The following is a 23,791-nucleotide window of genomic DNA, read 5'->3' on the forward strand; positions in this document are numbered from 1 at the left end:
CAATTAAAGTACTGTATAGAGAGCCTGTAGCCAGACTTCTAATTAACGAAACAAGGTCCCCTCCATTGCAGATCAAAGCTGGTACCAGACAGGGATGCCCCCTCTCTCCTCTATTATTTTTACTATATGTAGAGCCATTGCTACGTACTTTAGAGAAAGACCCAGATATATGTGGGGTGCCTCTACCGGGTCAACGGGTAAAGGTCTTATCCTTTGCGGACGATATTCTGTTAACTTTGACCCATCCCCAGCGGTCTCTCCCCAGAGTCCTGGCTGCCATTGACGAGTTTGGATTATATTCAGGTCTTAGTTTGAATTTGCAGAAATCCACAGCACTCCCATCCAAAGCAGAGATTCAGTTGAATTGGGAGGGCCCTTTCCCCTTACAGTGGGCACAGGAAGAGGTGACTTACTTGGGGGTAAGGATCCCCATGGACTTGCACTCACTATACTCACGAAATATGGTACACCTGAAGAGGCGGGTGGCCCGGTCTCTCCAGGGCTGGCAGGACCTCCCAGTTTCATTGATGGGTAGAGTAGCACTCTATAACATGGTCCTTTTCCCTGTGTGGCTATATGCTTTCCAAACCCTACCTATGTTTTTGTCCGTTAGGGATGAAAAATGGTTGAAGGCAAAGTTAAACTTATTTTTGTGGCAAGGGAAACGGGCGCGCATGACCATAAACAGAGCCATCCTTCCAAGAATTAAAGGGGGACTGGGATTGTTGGATCTTCGCTTGTTCTCTGTGGCAAGTAACATGCGCCACATATCGGACTGGTTTAGGTCCACTAACCACTTCTCCCTCGCAGCGACAGAGACTAGCTGGTTGGGTTCTCTACACTTTTCAAATTGGCTACACCAGGGTCAGAGACCATCCTCGAGTTTGGGAATGGCGGGCCCTGTGCTCTGTCCACTACGCCAGGCTTGGAGATGGTTATGTAAGTTCTTTAGTCTTAACAAATCGATCTCTCCTTTACTATCATTACGGGGTAATCCGGAATTCCCAGTGGGAGACACCTCTAGAACATTCCGTGAATGGGAGGCCAAGGGAATCTCCTTTCTGCATCAGGTGATAACAGATAAGGGCGAGATAAAAAGGCTTCCTGAAATCACCAGAGAGTTTCATTTACACAGAACTGATACATTTGCATTTTTACAACTTCAACACTACGTGCACTCTCTGCCCAAGAAAGACTTATCCATGGAAGTGTATGAATGTTTTAATTCAATGTTTGGTCTTGATGCACGACTACGGATCCCCTTAAAGTACTTTCATGCACATTTGAGAGACCATCTGCACTCTTCAGATTTCGACCGGGTGGCACAGCAATGGACAGTGGAATTGTCTACACAAATAACCCCGGAGACCATTAAGACTATCTTGGCTGGAACCTATAAATTGACTGAAAATGTTAGCTGGTGGGAAATTCAGTACAAGTTTGTTTTTCGCCTACACATCTCTCCCAGGAGGGCATTCCGGGCCACATTGTGTGAATCAGACCGCTGTCGCAGATGTGGGAAGGAAAATGCCCATTTGAGTCACATGTTCTGGTCTTGCCCCGCCATTCAACAATTCTGGATAGCCTTGGTGTCACACATCTCGGCTATGTGGCAGGTGAGATGGCGACATACTCCTCCTCAATTATTTGGAGTCTATACTATACACGGACAATCTAAGCCAGGCTTACGTGCCTTCTTACATAGATCTGTATTGATGGGGAAAAAAACAATCTTACAACAATGGATGACATCGGCCACCCCCACCATAGCCCAATGGCGTTCATTCATGATCTATATGTGCTCATTTGAACGCAGCGGGATTGCAGACTTGGCAGGGACTAAGGGAAACCTATTTTGTACAGCCTGGGCACCCTTTTGGGACACATTGACTTCAGTAGCCCGCAGCAGAATCTTAAATTCCTGACGAGGGAGAGGGGGGAGGGTGGGGTAGAAATGGGAGGGGGGGGAGGGGAGAAAATGTTGAAAATGTTGAAATCTTGGTACTTGTATAAGATAAGACGGGCCAATTTTGTACTTGTTATATTTCTTTTTCCATGATCTGTGCCCGGCTTTTGTACTTTATGTTAATAAAGATGAGTTTAAAAAAAAAAAAAAAAAACTCTGCCTAACTTCAGGTGCTCGTAATTATGCCGGTGCCTAAATTAGGTGCAATTCAGCCAAATTCTGTATTTACGTGTGTAAAATTTTGGAATGCCCTGAAACACCCCAAACCATGCCCCCCAAATTTACATGCATTAGGATTTATGCGCGGATAATTACAGAATATGACCTGCACGTAAATCCTAATTAAGGTCAATTAACACCAATAATAGATTGTCAGCAGCCAATTAATTGCACTGATTAGACTGTTAAGCAATTAAGCTGGGCATGCAAATCAGCTACTCGTGCTGATTTCCATGCATAAGTTTAGTCGCAGTTTATAGAATCCAGGGGATAGTGGCAGAGCACAAGCAGGGCATAGATGAGGTTCCCACTTACGTGTGTAACTTACGGAATACTGTACATTATGTGAGTATCTGTTGCACTTAGGCACTAACACTTACACCAGCTCTATGGCTGGCATAAGTGTGAGCGCCTAAATGTCAATCACGAACATACTCAATTATGCTAGAATTTTACAAAGGAAAACAGGCACTGCTTTCGTTTATAGCAGGCTCCTATTGCACACCCTTTGTTCATCTTAATTGAATATGCTCTTCAAGCGTGCTTTTGTGGCACCTAGTTCCCCTTATAGAATACTAGCATAGCAAGTAAAATATGTGCTTATAATTTAGGCATGAGCACTTATGCCAGTCATAAATCTGGTGAAAATGCTAATGACTAAATTGTTAGATCACTCATTATAGCATTCTATAATTTACGCGCATAATTGAATGCTCCATAGGCACCTTTTTACAGAATAGCATGTAGATGGACTAATGGCATTTATGTCTGTATGTGCACACGTATGCGTGTATATGCCATTATTCTAGTCACTTACATGCAGATTTGGTGCCTAAATGTTGGCACTCACTTTAAAGAATTATCTCCTAGATGTCACCATATGTAGCAACCACTGAGAAATTTGTAGAGTTCAATCATTCAATCACTAGATTTCACAGTAGAATTTACAAGAAAGAAAATGAATTGCACATCTGAATCACTTAGAGTCAGTTCAGCTAGGTTAGGGGCATAACAGTCGGAGGAGGCAGAACAGGAAAAGGATTCAGAGCATGCCTCATGAAATTATTTCCAACCTTTCTGTGTATGTGTCTGTGTGTGTCTATTATGTTGATGCTTTGTTCGTGTGTGTGTCTGTGTACAAATGTATATTATAGATAGAATTTGGGACTAGATCATACTATTGGGGGTGCAGCAATTTTATTGTTTTTACTATTTTATTGATGTAAATTTGGATTTGCTTTTTATCGTACCTTGCTATGAATGTTATTGAAAAAGTAATCAAGTCTAATACATAAATAAGCTTGTGTGTGTGTTTTGGTTTGTGTATGTCTTTTTTGTGTGCCTGTCTGTATGTTTTGTATCTATGTGTGGATTTTGTTAGCTTGTGTTTTGTGTGTTTGCATGTATTTTTTTTTTGTTACATTTGTACCCCGCGCTTTCCCACTCATGGCAGGCTCAATGCGGCTTACATATTATATACAGGTACTTATTTGTACCTGGGGCAATGGAGGGTTAAGTGACTTGCCCAGAATCACAAGGAGCTGCCTGTGCCTGAAGTGGGAATCGAACTCAGTTCCTCAGTTCCCCAGGACCAAAGTCCACCACCCTAACCACTAGGCCACTCTGAGCATGCACATATGTATATTTGTTTTATTACTGGCTTTTTACTAGGATAATTAATTAAGGATGAGCAAATATTATCTGCAGCAGGGGCCACGGGGCAAATAATATGCACTAATTGTTAGTAAATGACCCCTTTTGTGCCTGTACCCAGGAAAAGAAAGGAGAGGGCAGTTTAAAAAGCACAATCCCCTAATTGCTATATTACAGTGAATATATGCCTGTAGGCTTCAGATGCTGGAATTGAACTCTCATAGAATATATTGTGCCATTTTCTGAGGGGCTTTGTTTCTCTGTATGCCAGAGTTCAATCTAATCTACTTTTGAGGCTGATGTATCTGTTCACTGTTTTTATCTTCATGCCAAATCTGGTTCTAGTCTGTTAAAATTTCAGAGAATTACTTTGCCCCTAGACAGAGAGACAGATAGACATTTTTTCAACCCTGTATGTATAATTTCTTTCCAACATTCTAATGGGTTGGAAAGAATAAAAAGGCCTTATTGGACCATGACTGAAATAGCAGTACCAAATCAATTGATCTGCTTTTTTCTACTTGGCAACTAAATAAGAAAGAACAACAAAATATATTCTTTCTCATTCTACAAAATGCAACAAAATGCTCAGCTATAGTAATTTTTTTATTACTAATTCATATTTTCCTTTCTGTCATAAAGTTCATCTTTCTGTTGGTCAAGTGTATTCAATATTTTACTTCAAGTTTAGCAACAACCATGCATGGAGAAGTTGGAGTGAAGCAACAAATATGAGACATTGTTCAGAAAGTCAGGGCATGTAAATATTCAATGAAATGGTTCTTCATGCAGTACACTGGTAACCCCCCTCAAGAATAATGACACAAACAACGTAGATCTAGGAATGAAAACAAAAAAGTTCAACCAAAAACATAGAAATAGGAGAGTCTAGTATCAAGCCTCTAGATCAAACTTGACTCCCCAACCACAACTATGCCCCTAAGGAACGGAGGGAAGGGCACCAATTTGTTCTTGCTTCAGCGAAATCAAATAAATGTTGGCCAGCACACAAATGAAACTGATATACCTCTTCCTCATCTGGCTGCAAAACATAGTATAGCCAAGGGATCTCAGCAAGTTTCGTCAGTTCCATCTCCACGTTGTGTAAAGCATTAGACAGCAGTTCTTCATGATGAGTCTCTAATTGCTAAAAACAAAGAATCTGTCATTAGCTTCAATAGCTCAAATTTAAACATGCCAAGGGGGTAATTTCATAAAATCATTTTCACAGGTATGCAACCATATAAGGAGTGCAAATGTCCTTAAAAAATACCAACCAGAATAGATGAATGAGAAACGACAAAATGGCATATACTTTGCCAGTAGGTAGGTAACATAGTAACATAGTAGATGACGGCAGAAAAAGACCTGCACGGTCCACCCAGTCTGCCCAACAAGATAAACTCACATGTGTCATTTTTTTTGTGTATACCTTACCTTGATTTGTACCTGTCTTTTTCAGGGCACAGACTGTATAAGTCTGCCCAGCACTATCCTCACCTCCCAACCACCCGCCCCGCCACCCACCACCGGCTCTGGCACAGACCGTATAAGTCTGCCCAGCACTATCCCCACCTCCCAACCGCCAGCCCTGCCTGGTACAGGGGCAATGTTGGGGAAGAGCATGGGCAAAATTCGCAAGTACACACTCAAGATTATAAAAAACACAACTCTACTCACATATTTGAATGATCTTAAGCATGAATATTTATACTTGCATGAGAGCAGTGTAATGTCCACACCTGCAAGGTAGGCGTGATTTCTACCACTTATGCTGGTATTTTATAAAGATACATAAACACTTATGTGTCATCTGGGTGGTTCACAATTTACAAAATCAACAATTAAAAGAAAGGAACTACATTCTGAATAGGAAAGAGAATAGGAAATTAGAGAACATTTGTAATAAAGCAAATTAAATAGCAAAGAAGGAGCTGAGATCTATGGTAGCACAACACAGACACACACCCTAGCTCAGCCAGCCTCAGAGTAGGCATCTTCAAAAGGAAACGTCTTTAAGCCCCATTTAAACTTAACAAGGTTGCTTTCCAGTCACAAATAAAGTGGCAGGGAGTTCCCAAATTTAGGTCCATTAACACTGAATAACTTTGAACTGATAGTATCAAAGTGAATTTGTTTAAAAGATAGAACAAGTAATAAATTTGGGTTGATGAGCGAAGGCTTCTAACCGGTGCATATGGTATTACTGCCCTTGATAAACAGAATGGTTGCCCAGATTGCAATAACTTAAAGTAGTATAAGTTTATAAGTGATGTAATGGGTAATTGGCAGCCAGTGCTCACTCAAGATGGTGTGTGACATGATCGCATTTATGTGAACCCATTAGCAGCCGTACAGCAGAATTTTGTATAAGTTGAAGACGATGAAAGCACCTAAGTAACAGTCTACTTGACCTTTTAAACCAGGGACACTGTTATAAAACTATCCTCCACAAGATTCCAGTGCTTGCTGCATATCCACTGACCTGATGGTAAAATTGCACAAGATTATTATCATGTGTAGTGTTAAAATGACTGTGTTTGTTGAGAACTGCCTGATCAGTTTAGCTCAGCTGTTACCAGTCTAGCCAATCACTCACTGCTTCATGAATTTTGTCAGCCCTTTTACTAAAGCTTAGCATGTGCTAATGGACATTAGCACATGGCCCACAGGTATAAAATAGGACATGTAGCATTTAGCATGTGTTAATTCCATTAGAAATTATAAAAAGAGAGATTTTACAGTTTTTATTTTCCTAGATCTTGGATCATCACTTGTGGTCGATATAATGCTAGGATAATTTCCACTTTGGATTGAATTTTCTTTACTTTTGTCTGGATCTTTATTTATGTTGTATTGCATAAATGTAAATTTGAATAAAGTATAAAAATAAAATAAAAAAAAGAAATTATAAAAAGAGAAAAAAATGAGGAAGTAGCTGTTTAAATATACTTTTTCCAAGTGAAAGGGGTTTATCCCTCATCACAAGAAATCATCTGTTTTTCTGCATTTGTTATTTATGTGATCTCATGCCCCTGCACTAAAGTAGATATCGGATGTACTATCAAAGAAGTATAGCTATCAAAATATTAAAGTTATATCTTCAATGGAGTCATGTCAGCCTCTCTAGTCTTGCATTGCACAGAGAAGTTTCACATGTTTATCTTATGTTGACTTATTTTATACTAAGTTCTTTCCAAGAAGACTGGTGGTAATTTTATTGCAGTATTGGTGTGGAAAGAACAATATTGGATTTTGAATGTAAATCTCTTAAACTATTTGACTCTGGAGTGCAAGGTCTACTTCCCACTGTTTGTTTAGTATTGAATGGATATACATAATTTGAGTCATGATTTCTATTATCTGGGAGATTAAGAAGGGCATTTTTGATATGACGTCTACATCCGATTTTAGGTGTTTTGCTGAAAATGTCCAAAAATCAAGTGGCAAACATGGCCATTTTCAAACCAGAAAAACACCTGTTTGTTTTGAAAATGGCCATTTCCTAGATGTTTTGCATAAGTTTTATGCTCAGTGCATTTTACTTTTGTGACCATTAAAAAAAAAAGGTCCAAGGGAAAACGCACAAAAACAAGACACTGGGACATCTGGGGGGGCCAGCATTCTTAGTAGACTGCATACACAGAGCAGTGGGGCACCCTAGGGGGCACTGCAGTGGATTTCACATAATAGGTCCCAGGTAAACATCTCATTGGTACCCCCTTATATTATATGGTGAACCCTCCAAAATTCACTATAAACTTCTGTATCCAACTACACACCACTACAATAGCCCTTGTCTGTAGGTATCATCTATATATGGGTACAGTAGGTTTTTGGTGGGTTTTGGAGGGCTCACACTTTCCACTACAAGGTTAACAGAGTGGGATACGGGCCTGGGTCCCCTTTTCTACAGTGCACTGCAGCAACCACTAGGCTACTCTAGGGACCTCTTTGTTGCTCTAATAGGACTAGCCATAACAGCTGAAGCTGTCATAGAGGCTGGTATGCACTGTTTCATTCACATCTTTGGGGGGGGGGGGGGGGAGGGGATCAGTGACCACTATGGAAGTAAGGGAGGGTCATGCCTTAATCTCTTCAGTGGTCATCTGGTCATTTAGGTCACTTTATGTGAGTTAGTCATGACTGAAATAGATTTAGATCAAAACGTCTTTTAGCCCTGGACATTTTTGCTCTGTTCCAAGCCAAGTCTCAGTTAGTGCAAGCAGATGGAGAATACGAGAGATAAAGAGGTTGTGGATGTAGTAAAACTTTTTGGAGACAGAGTGGGCATTCCACAGGGCACATGAGAAAGGCAGAGAAGAAAAGAAGAGGAGAGGAACAGAAATTATATTGGAAACACGAGAAGGGTGAGAGCTGATTTGGAGGACCAAGATTGGGACTGATATCTGTAGCAGTGAGCAGGAGAAGGAGCAAGAGAGTATGGAGAAGAGTAGGAGAGGCATGACAACAGTAAAGAAGATGAGATGCATTTAGTCAGATTGGAGATGAATGAATGAATGAAAGGAAGAAACTGTTGAAGCTTGAGAGCTGAGAAGAAGGGAGAAGATAAAAGGGATGGTGAGGTGATGAAAGCAGAAGGTGGGCAATGTGGTCCTAAGATATACAGTGGTTTCAGATGGAGAAAGAGATTGGGAAGGGACAGTATCAAGAAAGAAATTGTACTGGAGTCACTGGGAATAGCAGAAAGAAAATAAAACCTGCAGAGAGAAAATATTTCGGTGACGGCACCTGGAAGGCAGCTGGTGGAAGAGCTAGGCACCTAAAGATGAGGCCATGGGTGGTTTGGGGTGGACCTGGGAGTACAGAGAAAAAAAAAAATATATATATATATATATTTTTTTTAACTCAATGCATAGTTAAGTTTTGAAATTCATCACCAGAGAATATGGTAAAAGTAGTTAGCACAGCCAGGTTCAAAACAATTTGGACAAATTCCTGGAAGAAAAGCTCATAACCCATCATTAAGCTAGAACTGGGGAAAACTACTTCTTATCACTAGGGGTAAGAAGCATAGAAGTTTGCTACATTTTGGGATCCTGTAAGGTACTTGTCATCCGGATTGGCCACCGTGGGCTAGATGAAACTTTAGTTTGGCGCAGTACGGCAAATCTTCTGTTAGGTTAGAATTCATGCATTAATAGTAAATTGAAGAAGTAGATAAAGATAAGTTTTTTTTCCATGAAGAATACAAAGTCACAGGCTATGGAGCAACCCTGTTGATGTAGGAGAAGAACTCATACTTTGTGTAGGGAAAGACCTAGGATCACACAAAGCAACTGTACCTGGAAAGAAGGGAGAAAGGTGGGTAAAATAAAAATACAGCCCTCCCTTCCTCCAATATGTGAGGGGAATGGAAGACATTAAAAGGTTACAAGCAGAATAAATTAAAAAAAAAAAGTAAATAAAAGCAAGAGAAAAAGGAAACCGATATGGTTCTCCAAGCAAGTGGTTGAGAAAATAAAGGCTAAAGAGTTGGCGTTCCAAAAATACAGAAAAACTCAAGAAAAGGAACACATGGAGGAATACCGGATGAAACTGAAAGAAGCCAAGAGAGAGATACGACTGGCAAAAGCGCAAGCAGAAGAACAAATGGCTAGAAAGGTAAGGAGGGGTGACAAAAATTTCTTTAGGTATATTAGTGAAAGGAGAATGACTAAAAAGGGAATTGTGAGACTAAAAGATACTGCGAACCGCAATGTGGAAAATGATGAAGAAAAAGCAAATTTGCTAAATAGATACTTTTGTTCTGTTTTCACAGAAGAAAATCCTGGAGAAGGACTGCGATGGACTGGAAATAGTACAAATGAGAATGAAGTGGATAGAGCACCATTCACGGAAGAAAGTGTGTATCAACAACTTGAAAAGCTAAAGGTGGACAACGCCATGGGACCGGACGGGATCCACCCCAGGATATTGAGGGAGCTCAGAGAGATTTTGGCGGGTCCTCTTAAAGATTTGTTTAATATATCCTTGCAGACGGGAAAGGTTCCGAGGGATTGGAGAAAGGCAGAGGTGGTCCCTCTTCACAAAAGTGGTGATAGGGAAGAAGCTGGAAACTACAGGCTGGTAAGCCTCACTTCGGTTATTGGAAAAGTAATGGAAGCGATGCTGAAGGAAAGGATAGTGAATTTCCTGGAAGCAAATAAGTTGCAAGATCCGAGACAACATGGTTTTACCAAAGGGAAATCGTGCCAAACGAATCTCATTGAGTTCTTTGATTGGGTGACAGGAGAATTGAATCAGGGACGAGCTATGGACGTAATCTACTTAGATTTCAGCAAAGCTTTTGACACGGTTCCCCACAGGAGGCTCTTAAACAAACTGGATGGGCTGAAGATAGGACCTGAAGTGGTGAACTGGATTAGGAACTGGTTGACGGACAGACACCAGAGGGTAGTGGTGAATGGAATTCGCTTGGAGGAGGGAAAGGTGAGTAGTGGAGTGCCTCAGGGATCGGTGCTGGGGCTGATTCTGTTCAATATATTTGTGAGTGACATTGCCGAAGGGTTAGAAGGTAAAGTTTGCCTATTTGCGGATGATACTAAGATCTGTAACAGAGTGGACACCTGGGAGAGTGGAAAACATGAAAAAGGATTTGAGGAAGCTAGAAGAATGGTCTAAGGTTTGGCAATTAAAATTCAATGCAAAGAAATGCAAAGTGATGCACTTAGGGAATAGAAATCCATGGGAGGCGTATGTGTTAGGCGGGGAGAGTCTGATAGGTAAGGGCGGAAAGAGTGATCCCTGGGTGATAGTATCTGAGGATTTGAAGGCGACGAAACAGTGTGACAAGGCGGTGGCCGTAGCTAGAAGGTTGTTAGGCTGTATAGAGAAAGGTGTGACCAGCAGAAGAAAGGGGGTGTTGATGCCCCTGTATAAGTTGTTGGTGAGGCCCCACCTGGAGTATTGTGTTCAGTTTTGGAGGCCGTATCTTGTTAAGGATGTAAAAAGAATTGAAGCGGTGCAAAGAAAAGCTACGAGAATGGTATGGGATTTGCGTTACAAGACTTATGAGGAGAGACTTGCTGAACTAAACATGTATACTCTGGAGGAAAGGAGAAACAGGGGTGATATGATACAGACGTTCAAATATTTGAAAGGTATTAATCCGCAAACAAACCTTTACCGGAGATGGGAAGATGGTAGAACGAGAGGACATGAAATAAGATTGAAGGGGGGCAGACTCAAGAAAAATGTCAGGAAGTATTTTTTCACGGAGAGAGTAGTGGATGCTTGGAATGCCCTCCCGCGGGAGGTGGTGGAAATGAAAACGGTAACGGAATTCAAACATGCATGGGATAAGCATAAAGGAATCCTGTGCCGAAGGAATGGATCCTCAGGAGCTTAGTCAAGATCGGGAGGCGGGGCTGGTGGTAGGGAGGCGGGGATAGTGCTGGGAAGACTTATACGGTCTGTGCCAGAGCCGGTGGTGGGAAGCGGGACTGGTGGTTGGGAGGCGGGGATAGTGCTGGGCAGACTTGTACGGTCTGTGCCAGAGCCGGTGGTTGGGAGGCGGGGCTGGTGGTTGGGAGGCGAGGATAGAGCTGGGCAGACTTATACGGTCTGTGCCAGAGCCAGTGGTTGGGAGGCGGGGCTGGTGGTTGGGAGGTGGGGATAGTGCTGGGCAGACTTATGCGGTCTGTGCCCTGAAGAGCACAGGTACAAATCAAAGTAGGGTATACACAAAAAGTAGCACATATGAGTTATCTTGTTGGGCAGACTGGATGGACCGTGCAGGTCTTTTTCTGCTGTCATCTACTATGTTACTATGTAGAATGTACTATTTGTTGTAGTATTTGATATTACTGTATTAAAACCAAATAGAGAAATTTGAATTTAAAATAAAAGAGGTATAAGCCCCTTAAAAAAACATGATCCTGGATTTATGATTAGATGTAGAGTATTTACAATGTTAGCAGTTCTTACCAATGGAACTTTACCAACTAGTAATGATTCCGTTTCATTATGTAGTGCCTTCACGTTGACAGCAATTTCAATGGCTGTATTTCTGGTAAGGCTCTAGAAGGGAAAAAAGAATGGAAGTCAAAGGACTGTCAGAACAAACTGTGCAGGTCAGAGCATTGATTAACAGAACTGGTGATTCTAGATCTTCAATAACTTCGCCAACATCAAAGTCAGTTAATATGGCACTTTACTTTGTTTTACTATTCACCTATTAATAATGGCACATATAATAAAACTAGAAAGAAGGACTATTAAAAAATATATTCCGCTCTGCACTGCTCCCATTAATCACAGAAGTCAGATCAAAGAACAATGGTAGGTCCTTCTACCATATTTTCCATATGTAACCAGTTCCCCAATGTGTTAGGGATGGGGGTGATCCCAGGGGAAGGTACATGAATTATTTATTGTGTCTGTGGCTAGAAAAACAAAATATTCAAAAAAAAAAAAAAATCTTTCCATCCACACTAAACAGGTAGAAAGGATCCCTGTATAATGGCTGTATAATAGTCTGCGGACAGACACTCAATACAGATTCTGGAAAAATAACTAAAAGAGGCTGATAAGGTTTAGAATAAAAATATCCATTTATTAGACCCTTCCCAGCAGGGGCGTAGCTACGGGTGGGCCCAGGCCCACCCAGTCGTTTGCGACCTTCCATGACGACGGTGATGACTTAGTCTTCTTGCCCGCAGCGGCGAGCGGGCGGGAGTAAAAGCAGCAAGTAGCCAGGCTCGACTCCATCCTTCGCTTCCTGCCCTCTCAGCGTTCCGCCCGCCCGAAAGGAAATGACATCAGAGGAAGGCGGGATGGTGCAGAGAGAGGGCAGGAAGCGAAGGACGGAGTCGAGCCTGGCTGCTTGCTGCCGTTATGCCCACCCGCTCACAGTTGCGGGCAAGAAGACTAAGTCATCATCGTCACGCAGGTCCCACAGTACATTCTTGATGAGTATATTCCAGTGGCGTAGCCAGACCTGAGAGTGACCGAGGTGCTGAATGCAACATTGTAGTAACACAGGTGAAGACCCCCAGTGCCTATAGGCAGAATTTACAATTGATTAAACAGTAGCTTATCCTACCGACTGTGCTATAAAGTTCTTGCACTTCCACCTGCCTTATTTTTATTTATAAAATTGTACATACCATGTTCCCAAGCCAAACTCGGGAGTGGAGGAGCAGCTAAATCTTGTTTTCCAAGTTTATTCCCATTGAATACCCTTCTTCCCCTAGCCATGCCCCACTCCTCTCACGCTTACCCTCCCCCAGCCATCCCTCCTCTTGTGCTCTCTTATTTATCCGTACTATCCCCCTTCACTCTCCTCACCACGATCTCTCTCACTCTTCCCAAGTCCATTCTCTTCTCAGACTCACTCCTTCACCTCTTTTCTCACTCCTGTTCTCCTCTGTTGCCCTAGTCTTTCATGTCCTAATTCCTTCCAAACTTCCCTCTCTGTGTCTTATTCTCTCTTCTCATTTTGACCCTGCTCTGCACGCCCTTCTCTTTGCTGCCAGCCATCTTTCTGATTTTGTTTTTTGTTCTGTTTTTTTTCTCCTTTTGGGGGAGGGGTTGCTGAGTCCAGTGCAAAATAACCCCATTAAATTAAATTGGGGGGGAGGGGGAGTAGAGTCTAATAGTACACCCATAGCAATGATAGTGAGGCTGAGGGGTCAGCACCGTCATACACAAGGCTCAGGTAAGGAGCAGAGAAAGTGCAAAATAGCTCCCCCAACATGTATCTCCTGCTGCCTTCTTGCAGGCTCTGTTGTTGACTCCTTCTCTTTGGCAAAAAATTAAGTCTGTGTAGCTTTGGTATTAAGCAGGCCTTCTACTTATGTATCCCTTCCTTGTGTTAGTGATTATCAGGAGTACACATCACAGGTTAATAAACCCCTTCTCTGTTGCTAGCAGTACACAACTTACTGTGCTCACAAACTTTCTGTTTTGCAGCTGGTGCAAGCCTAGTTCAAAATCACAGTTGGTACAGTAAATATCTCATTGAGAGAGCCTCCTGCCACTAGTATAATAATATGGTACAGTGTGATCTTATATTTTGGTTTTATATTGCTTTTGATTTACATTGCAACATTTAAATGGTAGGGAGGTTTTATAGCTGCAGAACGGAAGGTGAATTGCTTTTGACTGTATAATTTTTTGTCCAGTGAAATGTGCACAAGTCCAAACTTAAAGCCCACCTCTTTACCACTGCTTTTGACTCCTGACCACTACTCACTTGCCCTGTCCTTTATCCTCACCTATTTATCCCCTTACCCTTAATTGTTCTGTCTGTTTTACCTGTCTTATCTAGATTGTAAGCTATTTGAGCAGGGACTGTCATTTTTGTGTATGGTGTACAGCGCTGCGTATGCCTTGTAGCGCTATAGAAATGATAAATAGTAGTAGTAGTAGTCCACTGTAAGGAAGGAAGCCATTTGGTAAATGTGTTTCCACTCCCCCGTGCAGCCATCGCCATTCACTCAAAACACAGCAAGCAAACCTGTGAGCTGCTGCATCCACGTTGTTGTTCTTTATTGAGAGAGGGGAGATGCTGCGAAGGGGGAGAGAGGGGGGCGGGGGAGATGCTGGATAGAATGGGAAAGGGGATGGAAAGAAACAGGATGGGCAAGAGAGAGAGGAGAATTGCTGGACAACAGGGATTGATGGAGGGGACAGGGGAGAGAGGAAATTTGCTGGAGATGGATGGAGGAGAAGACAGGGGAGAATGGAGAGTTGCTGGACATGGATGGATGGATGGAAAGAAGGGCAGGGGAGAGAATAGAAATTGCTGGACATGGAGCGGAGGGCAGGGGAAGGAGGAGAATTGCTGGACATGGATGGATGGAGAGGAAAGGGGAGGGAGGAAATTTGCTGGGTACGGATGGATGGAGGAGAGGGCAGGGGAGAATGGAGAGTTGCTGGACATGGATGGATGGAGGGGAGAGCAGGGGAGAGAGGAGAATTGCTGAACATGGATGGATGAATGCAGGGGACAGAGGACATTTGCAGGATATGGGTAGATGGAGGAGAGGGCAGGGGAGAATGGAGAGTTGCTAGACAGATGGATGGAGGGAGGGGAGAGAAGTCAGGGAGGAGATGCGCATGGATGGACGGGAGGGAAGAGAGGAGAAATGCTGGACATGGATGGAGGGGAGGGAAGACAGAGGAAGTAGATGCACATGGATGGAGGGGAGTGTGGAGAAATGCTGGATATGGATGGCGGAGAAACTGCTGAGTTTAAGGGCTGGTTTGGAACACGTTGAGGGCAGATACTGAAACTCGAGGAAGGATAGGGACAGGGCTACAGATGGTAGACAGGACACATAAGGACACAGGAGGATGGTGGACATGGTGAGAGAAAAAATATCAAATGGAAAGAAGACACTGCATAAAACAGAAGACACTGGGACCAAGCGAATAGATCAAACAACAAAGGTAGAAAAAAGTATTTTATTCAGAATTTATTAATTGGAATGTGTCAGCTTTTGGAAATGTGCATCTGTGATATTGTGCATGTAAGTTTCAATTTTTCTGGTATTGCTGCATGCTGAGTCTGACTTCTTGACTTAACTTTCCACTTCAGTATTTTGCCTTCATATTTTTTGATTTCTAGTTCCTTGTGTCATGTCTGTTGTGTCATGTGTTTTTCATGTGTGATCAAGCTGCAGTATTCTGCTAGCGTGTAGTATTTGCAGCCCTTTTTGTTTTGCTTTTTTTTTTCACGAGGTAGTATATTGGTGTTTTAGAGCCTAGTGTAATTATAGTTCTGCCTTTTCAAGCATAAGTTTGTAGCTCATCCTGTCCTTGGAATTAGTGCTGTTATGGTTTAGTAAGGATATGTGTGTTTTTGCACAAGTTTGTGTATAGCATTTTGCAGTGGAGAGATTGTGGGATAATGTAATTATATTTAAAAATATCAATTTTTCCATTAAGTATGTATGTGGTTATACTGATGCAGGGCAGCTGTTGGGCAGACTATTTAGAAATCCATCATCAAGTGAATTCTAAGGCATTATTTTGTAGGATCCCAAGAGACACTACTCATACTTATATAGTCAGTGCCTGCCCACCCATATTAGCTCTGGGCCCACCCAAAATCTCAGGTCTGTCTACACCACTGCATCCCAGGCAAAAATATATAAAAGTAGGACTATAAAAACAATACAGCATATGAAGGGCAACTATATAAGAACATACTGGGTCAGAACAATGGCCCATCTAGCCCAGTATTCAGTTTCCAGCAGTGGCCAAGCCAGGTTACAAGTACCTGGCAACAGGGCCGCCGAGAGACTGAGCCGGGCCAAGGCTGCCCCCAGGGCCCCCCCCCCCCGAGGGTCATCATCGTTACCGCCCCCCTCCGTCCACCAACGGGCCGGGCCCCCCTGAATTCAAATCATAGCGCCTCACCTCGACCTCGCTCTGTGTGAAAGAAGCGCAGCAGCGGCAGTCTGCAGATCGCCTCCCTTTGGGCCTTCCCTCCCTGTGTCCCGCCCTCGTCTGACGTAACTTGTGCGAGGGCGGGACACAAGGAACGAAGGCCCAAAGGGAGGTGATCTGCAGACTGCCGCTGCTGCGCTTCTTTCACATGGAGCGAGGTCAAGGTGAGGCGCTATGATTTGAATTCAGGGGGGCCCAGCCCAGTGGTGGACGGAGGGAAGCGTGGAATGCGGCCCCCCTTGGAGGCCCGGGCCCTGGGAATTTTGTCCCCCCCTGCCCCCACCTCTCGGTGGCCCTGCCTGGCAGAAACCCAAATAGTGGCAACTACTATCCCAGGGCAAACAGTAGCTTCCATATGTCTGTCTCAATAGCAGACTATGGATTTTTCCTCCAGGAACTTGTCCAAACCTCTTTTAAACCCAGATGCACTAACCATTGTTACTACATCCCCCAGAAACGAGTTCCAGAGTTTAACTATTTGTTGAGTGATAAATAATTTCCTCCTATTTGTTTTAAAAGTATTTCCATGTAATTTCCTTGAGTATCCCCTAGACTATATACTTTTGGGACGAGTAAAAAATCAATTCATTTCTACTCGTTTTACACCACTCAGGATTTTGCAGACTTCAATCATATCTCCCCCTCATCCGTCTCTTTTATAATCTGAAGAGCCCTAACCTGTTTAGCCTTTCCTCATATGAGAGGAGTTCCATCCCCTTTATCATTTTGGTCGCTCTTCTTTGAACTTTTTCTAATTCCGCTATATCTTTTTTTAAGATACGGCAACCAGAACTGAATGTAATACTCAAGGTGAGGTTGCACCATGGAGCGATTCAGAGGCATTATAGTATTTTTTGGTCTTATTTACCATCCCTTTCCTAATAATTCCTAGCATCCTCGGCCGATAATGGAAAAAAGAAGGGCATCCCTGATGAACACTTGGATGACTTTACTTGGTCTTTTTTTTTTTTTTTTACGATCAAGCCACAAAAATGTGCCCTAAATGACCAGCCTGCTTTTCGAAGGGGCTGACCAAAGTTCAAGGGGACGTGTCGGAAGTGTACAGAAGGTGGGATGAGGGTGTGGTTAACAGATGGGTGTCCTTGGCCGATAATGGAAAAAAGAAGGGTGTCCCTGACGAGCATTTGGCCGACTTTACTTGGTCCATTTTTTTCACAACCAAGCATCAAAAAGGTGCCCAAACTGACCAGATGACCACCGGAGGGAATCGGGGATGACCTCCCCTGGCTTCCCCAGTGGTCACTAACCACATCCCACCCTGAAAAAAACAACTTCAAAAACTTTTGTCTTTATTTTTTAAGAGTATGTCCTTTGCTATGCCTCTGTCCCTGTGGTGGCAGTTGGGGATGTCCAGAATGTGGATGTTTCTGTGAGAGGACATCCATGCCTTTGCTATGCCTCTGACACCCTCTTTATTTATTTATTTATTTGTTTGGATTTTGGATCACAGGTGGCAGTGGTGGGATTTGAGCTGGCCACCTCTGGATTGCAAGGCTGGTGCTCTAGCCACTGGGCCACTCTACCACTCCTCCACCCCCTTCCCTTGAAATTTGGCCATCCCTTTATGCAGGTCCCTGGTGGGGGGAGGTATGTGTTTTTCAGCAGAGGCATAATGAAGGCGTGGACGTCCTTCTTTCAAACATTTTGGAAGTCCTCAACTGCCCCCCACAGGGATGGCCAAATTTCAATGACGTGGAGTAGAGTGGAAGAGTGGCCTAGTGGTTAGAGCACTGGTCTTGCAATCCAGAGGTGGTTGGTTCAAATCCCACTGCTGCTACTTGTGATCCAAAATCCAAATAAACAAAGAGGGTGTAAGAGGCATAGCAAAAGCATGGAAGTCCTTCTCACAGAAATATCCACATTTTGGACGTCCTGAACTGCCGTTGCTTCCCCTCCTTAGGAAGGAAATCGTGTGCAAATGAGCTAACAGTCAGCAGCTCATTTGCAAGCAAATTTCCTTCATGCATGCCCATTCCTTTCCAGATTGGCAATGGAAGGTTTTTTTCAATGCTGGCTCCTCCCACGACCAATGGCTTGGATTTGGTCATTTCTGAGATGGGCGTCCTCGCTTTCCATTATTGCCGAAAACCAGGGATGACCATCTCTAAGGTCGACCTAAATTTCATGATTTGGGCATCCCTTACCGTATTATCGAAACGAAAGATGGACGTCCATTTTGTTTCGATAATACGGGTTGCCCCGCCCCTTTACAGGGCTATCCTTAGAGATGGGCGCTCCCGTTCTATTATCCCTCTCCAGATGACCACCGGAGGGAATCGGGGATGACCTCCCTCTACTCCCCCAGTGGTCACTAACCCCCTCCCACCCTAATAAAATTTTTTTAAAATATTTTTTTCCAGCCTCTATGCCAACCTCAAATATCATACCCAGCTCCATGACAGCAGTATGCAGGTCCCTGGAGCAGTTTTAGTGGGTACTGCAGTGCACTTCAGGCAGGCGGACCCCAGCCCATCCCCCCCCCCCCCCCCCCCACCTGTAACACTTGTGGTGGTAAATGTGAACCCTTCAAAACCCAGCACAAACCCACTGTACCCATATGTAGGTGCCCCCCTTCACCCCCTTAGGCTATGGTAGTGGGGTACTGTTGTGGGGAGTGGGTTTTGGAGGGCTCAGCACACAAGGTAAGGGAGCTATGCACCTTGGGAGCAATTTCAGAAGTCCACTGCAGGCCCCCTAGGTTGCCCGGCTGGTGTCCTGGCATGTGAGGGGAACCGTGCACTATGAATGCTGGCTCCTCCCATGACCAAATGGCTTGGATTGGGCGTTTCTGAGATGGCATCCTTGGTTTCCATTATTGCTGAAAAACCCGGGGACGACCATCTCTAAGGACGACCTAAATGTTGAGATTTTGGGCGTCCCCGACCGTATTATCGAAAAGGATGGACGCCCATCTTGTTTCGATAATACGGGTTTCCCCGCCTCTTCGAGGGGACGTCCTGCGAGGACGCCCTCAGGAAAACTTGGGCACCCATTCGATTAGGCCCCTCAATGTCACCTAGATTTTTTTCTTTGGTTCTGACCCCCAAGGTGGACCCTAGCATCAGGTAACTATGATTCAGATTATTCTTTCCAATATGCATCACTTTGCATTTGTCCACATTAAATTTCACCTGCCATTTGGATGCCCAGTCTTCCAATATCCTAAGGTCTTCCTGCAATTTTTTCACAGTCCGCATGTGTTTTAACAACCTTAGTTTTGTGTCATCGCAAATTTAATCATCTCACTCATCATTCCGATTTCTATATCATTTATAAATATGTTAAATAGCACCGGTCCCAGTACTAATCCCTGAGGCACTCCACTACTCACCCTCCTCCATTGAGAGAAATGGCCATTTAACCCCTACCCTCTGTTTTCTGTACAATAACCCAATTCCTAATCCACACAGAACATTGCCTCCTATCCCATGACTCTTTAATTTTCTGAGAGTCTCTCATGAAGAACTTTGTCAAAAGCTTTCTGAAAATCTAGATATACTACATCAACCGGCTCACTTTTAACAACATAATCATGTAAAGGTGAGCAGCGCTTCAGACTGCCTTCCCATGTGTCTCAGCTCTACCTCTGGTCCCGCCCTCATTTCCTGTTTCTGGAAAGGTGGGACCAGAGGCAGAGCTGAGACACATGGGAAGGCAGTCTGAAGCACCGCTTGCCTTCACTGCAGACGCCGGACCCCGAGGTAAGAATTTTTAAATTACAGCCGGCACGCAGGAAGGCGAGGGGTTGCCGGAGGACAGGTCATGCTTGCACTCGGAGGGGAGAGAGAGAGGGGGAGGGAGGCGCAGGGCCATGGAACTCGGAAGAGAGGGGGGGCGTGGAACTCGGAGGGGAGGGAGGGAGGGATGTCCTGCAACTCGAAGGGGAGGAGGGAGGGATATACTGCAACTTGATGGGGAGGGGGGGAGGAACGTCCTGCAACTCGACGGGGAGGGGGGCCTGTAACTCAGAAGGGAGGAGAGGGAGGGAGGGAGGTAGGGGGGCATGGAACTGAGAGGAGAGGGGAAGGAGAAGAGGGGGGTCTGCAACTCGGAGGGAGGGGGGCGATTCTCTACTCATCTCCGCTGGCTGGTGCTGGGTTCCCTTCCCTCTCACTGATCTGCCCTCTGACGTCATTGCCAGGGCGGACCAATGGGAAGTGTGTTACGAACCCAGGCATCCAGACAGAGGTGCAAATTATTATATAGGATCAGGGGTAATTGTTTTTTTGGCCACAGCATATACCGTTTTCCTCTCTGTTCTTTCTCCACTCCTTTTCTCTCATGATCCTCACACAGTGTGCAGTCTCAGTGCTTACTGTAAGTTTGGGTCTTACCATCATATAAACTTCCAAGTATGTACTCACACTGAGTTTGGGTTTCCAACTTTTCCCAACCTAGATGCAATATTTTTTCTCTCCTTACTTCTCCTTGAGTTCAGGACAAGATCTCCCCAATGATCCTTCCTTTCTCCTCCTTAAGGTACCTGGTGTCTAGGGTTCAGCTGGATTTCAGACTACATCTCCTCTCCATTCTCCTTCTTAAGGGAATCAGTCCATCCTGTTCTTCCCCTTATCTTCTACGTTTTCTCCTTAGCCTCCTGGATAGAGGACCAAGGTCCTCATAGGTCACTGGGTGGGAAACCCAGCCCTCTTCGCACTATGTTTTGGCTCATTGACTTCCCCTATTTGGGAAGGAAAAGAAGCTGCCCTGGGTAAGATCCTATACCCAGGTTTTATATTTTTCTTCATGTCTCAAAGAACTACTGTTATTGGGCTTCTGTCCCACAATGGACCACCCCTTCATTACTTTGACTAGCACTATTCTGAAACAAGGATTCAGAATGTTCCCCGTTACTAAATAGCAACATTGTGGCATCCTGCTACATGCGTATGCGTGTAGTAGGATGCCTAAAAATGACAAGCAAATCATTTCCTTCATAAGTTTCATGTTCACTTGTAACAGGAGGAAGCAAAAACAAAAACTCAAAGGAAGAAAAATGTATGAAAAAATTGAGAGATGAATTATAATATGAATCTGCATACCAATCAACTAGGAAGAACATGTTTCTCTTACTCATTGTCTGTGGTGCACTTTCTACCTGTAATTCCAAAAATATTATTTTGAAAATAGGAAGACATACTGGGGGTAATTCTCTAAAGGTCACCTAAAGTTAGGCACTAAAATGCTAGGCACTATGTAGGTGAATTCTATATATAGCACCTAAACATTGGTGCTGAAAAATGAGCTACTCTATAAGCCATGCTTAAAAGTTAGGCATGGTTTATAGAATACTGCTTAAGTGCAGGGGTTGTGCCTAAATCTAGGTGCATCCATTTGCACCAGTGAAAATGTGATTTAAATGCTGTTGCCCCAATTGTGTGCATAACTCAAATCCACACCCAAGCTCTGTCCATTACCCTCCCATTGCTGCACACCTTTTTATAAGATGCACATAAAATTTAGGCACATGGCACACTGTACACTCTAATTGATTTTCAATTATTGCCAATAACTGCTTGTCTCACTGCCATCTGAAACTAAACATGACCAAGACTGAGCTTCTATCTTTCCCCCTAAACCACCTCTCCTCTTCCCCCATTCTCTATTTCTGTGGATAACACTCATCCTCCCTGTCTCATCAGCCCATAACCTTGGGGTCATCTTCGACTCCTCTCTCTCCTTCTCTGCACATATTCAGCAGACTGCTAAAACCTGTCATCTCTTTCTCTATAATATCACCAAAATTCACCCATTCCTTTCTGAGCACACTACCAGAATCCACACTCTTATCACCTCTCACTTAAGATTATTGCAACTTGCTTCTCACAGGTCTCCCACTTAGCCATCTCTCTCCTCTTCAATCTGTTCAAAATTCTGCTGCACAACTTATATTCCGCTAATGTCGCTATGCTCATATTAGACCTCTCCTCAAATCACTTTACTGGCTCCCTATACGTTTCCGCATACAGTTCAAACTCCTCTTATTGACTTACAAGTGCATTCACTCTACAGCTCCTCAGTACCTCTTCTCTCTTATCTCTCCCTTCTCTCCTCCCCAGGAACTCCATTCTCTAGGTAAATTTCTCTTATTTTATTTATTTATTTTGTTACAATCGTATCCCGCACTTTCCCACTCATGGCAGACTCAATGCGGCGGGCAATGGAGGGTTAAGTGACTTGCCCAGAGTCACAAGGAGCTGCCTGTGCCGGGAATCGAACTCAGTTCCTCAGTTCCCCAGGACCAAAGTCCACCACCCTAACCACTAGGCCACTCCTCCACTCTTATCTGCACCCTTCTCCTCCACTGCTAACTCCAGACTTCGTTCCTTTTATCTTGCTGCACCATATGCCTGGAATAAACTTCCTGAGCTGGTACGTCAAGCTCCATCTCTGGCTGTCTTCAAATCTAGGCCTAAAGCCCACCTTTTTGATGCTGCTTTTAACTCCTAACCCTTACTTACTTGTTCAGTACCCATTCCCACCGTAGTAATTCCCTTATCTCTTATTTGTCCTGTTTGTCTGTCCTAATTAGATTGTAAGCTCTGTCGAGCAGGGACTGCCTTTTCATGTTCAAGTGTACAGCACTGCGTATGTCTAGTAGCACTATAGAAATGATAAGTAGTAGTAGTACTTGTTAAAAAGCCAATGTTAGTGCTAATTGGCTTGATAAGCAATTTAGATATCTCACACAAATCGGCTAGGTGCATTGATTTGCACGTGCAACTTAGTCACCATTTATAGAATCAGGGAGTATGTGTGAATTATGCATATAATTGCCATTGTAGAATACTAGTAAAAAGGCCCGTTTCTGACACAAATGAACGGGCGCTAGCAAGGTTTTCCTCGGAGTGTGTATGTTTGGGAGGAGTGTATGTGAGAGTGACTGTTTGAGAGTCAGAGTGAAAGTGTGAGTGTGTGAGAGAGAGAGTGAGTCTGGGTGTGAGTGTGATTGTGTGAACGAGAGTGTGGTGTGAGAATGAGAGTGTGTGCAAGTGTGTATGTGAGACACAGTGTGAGAGAGAGTGTGTGTGTGTGGGCGAGAGAGAGAGTGTGTGTGAGACACAGATTCTCTGTGAGAGTGAGTGTATGAGACCCAGCGAGTGTGTGAGAGTGAGAGTCTGAAAGACATTGTATATGAGAGAGAGAGTGTGCGCCCTGCCCTCCCAATCCATGGCCATCTGTCCCCTGCCCCCTCCATTCATCCTTTTTCCAGCAATTCCCCTCTCTCCCCTGAGCCCTGCCCTCCCAATCAATGCCCATCCAATGCTCCTCTGACACCTGTCCCCTCCATTCATCCTATCCAGTAATTCCCCTCTCTCCCTGAGCCCTGCCCTTCCAATCCATGCCCATCCATGCTCCTCTGTCACCTGGCCCCTCCATTCATCCCTATCCAGCAATTCCCCTCTCTCCCTGAGGCCTGCCCTGCAATTCATATCCATCCATGCCCATCTGTCCCCTCCATTCATCCCTATCCAGCAATTCCCCTCTCCCTGAGTCCTGCCCTTCCAATCC

The 23,791-nt window shown here is 44.0% G+C and overlaps 1 protein-coding gene across 1 annotated transcript in view; it reads right to left on the reverse strand.

Moving 5' to 3' along the window:
* Nucleotides 1-23,791, reverse strand: part of DGKH (diacylglycerol kinase eta) — a 676,008-nt gene that overhangs the window by 43,909 nt on the left and 608,308 nt on the right. The window contains 2 exon segments of the mRNA XM_030202410.1: nt 4,866-4,985; nt 11,789-11,881. Of these exon segments, the coding sequence (XP_030058270.1) occupies nt 4,866-4,985; nt 11,789-11,881 (213 nt within the window).

The sequence above is a fragment of the Microcaecilia unicolor genome, chromosome 4, assembly GCF_901765095.1.
Source record: "Microcaecilia unicolor chromosome 4, aMicUni1.1, whole genome shotgun sequence".
NCBI classification, from domain to species: domain Eukaryota; kingdom Metazoa; phylum Chordata; class Amphibia; order Gymnophiona; family Siphonopidae; genus Microcaecilia; species Microcaecilia unicolor.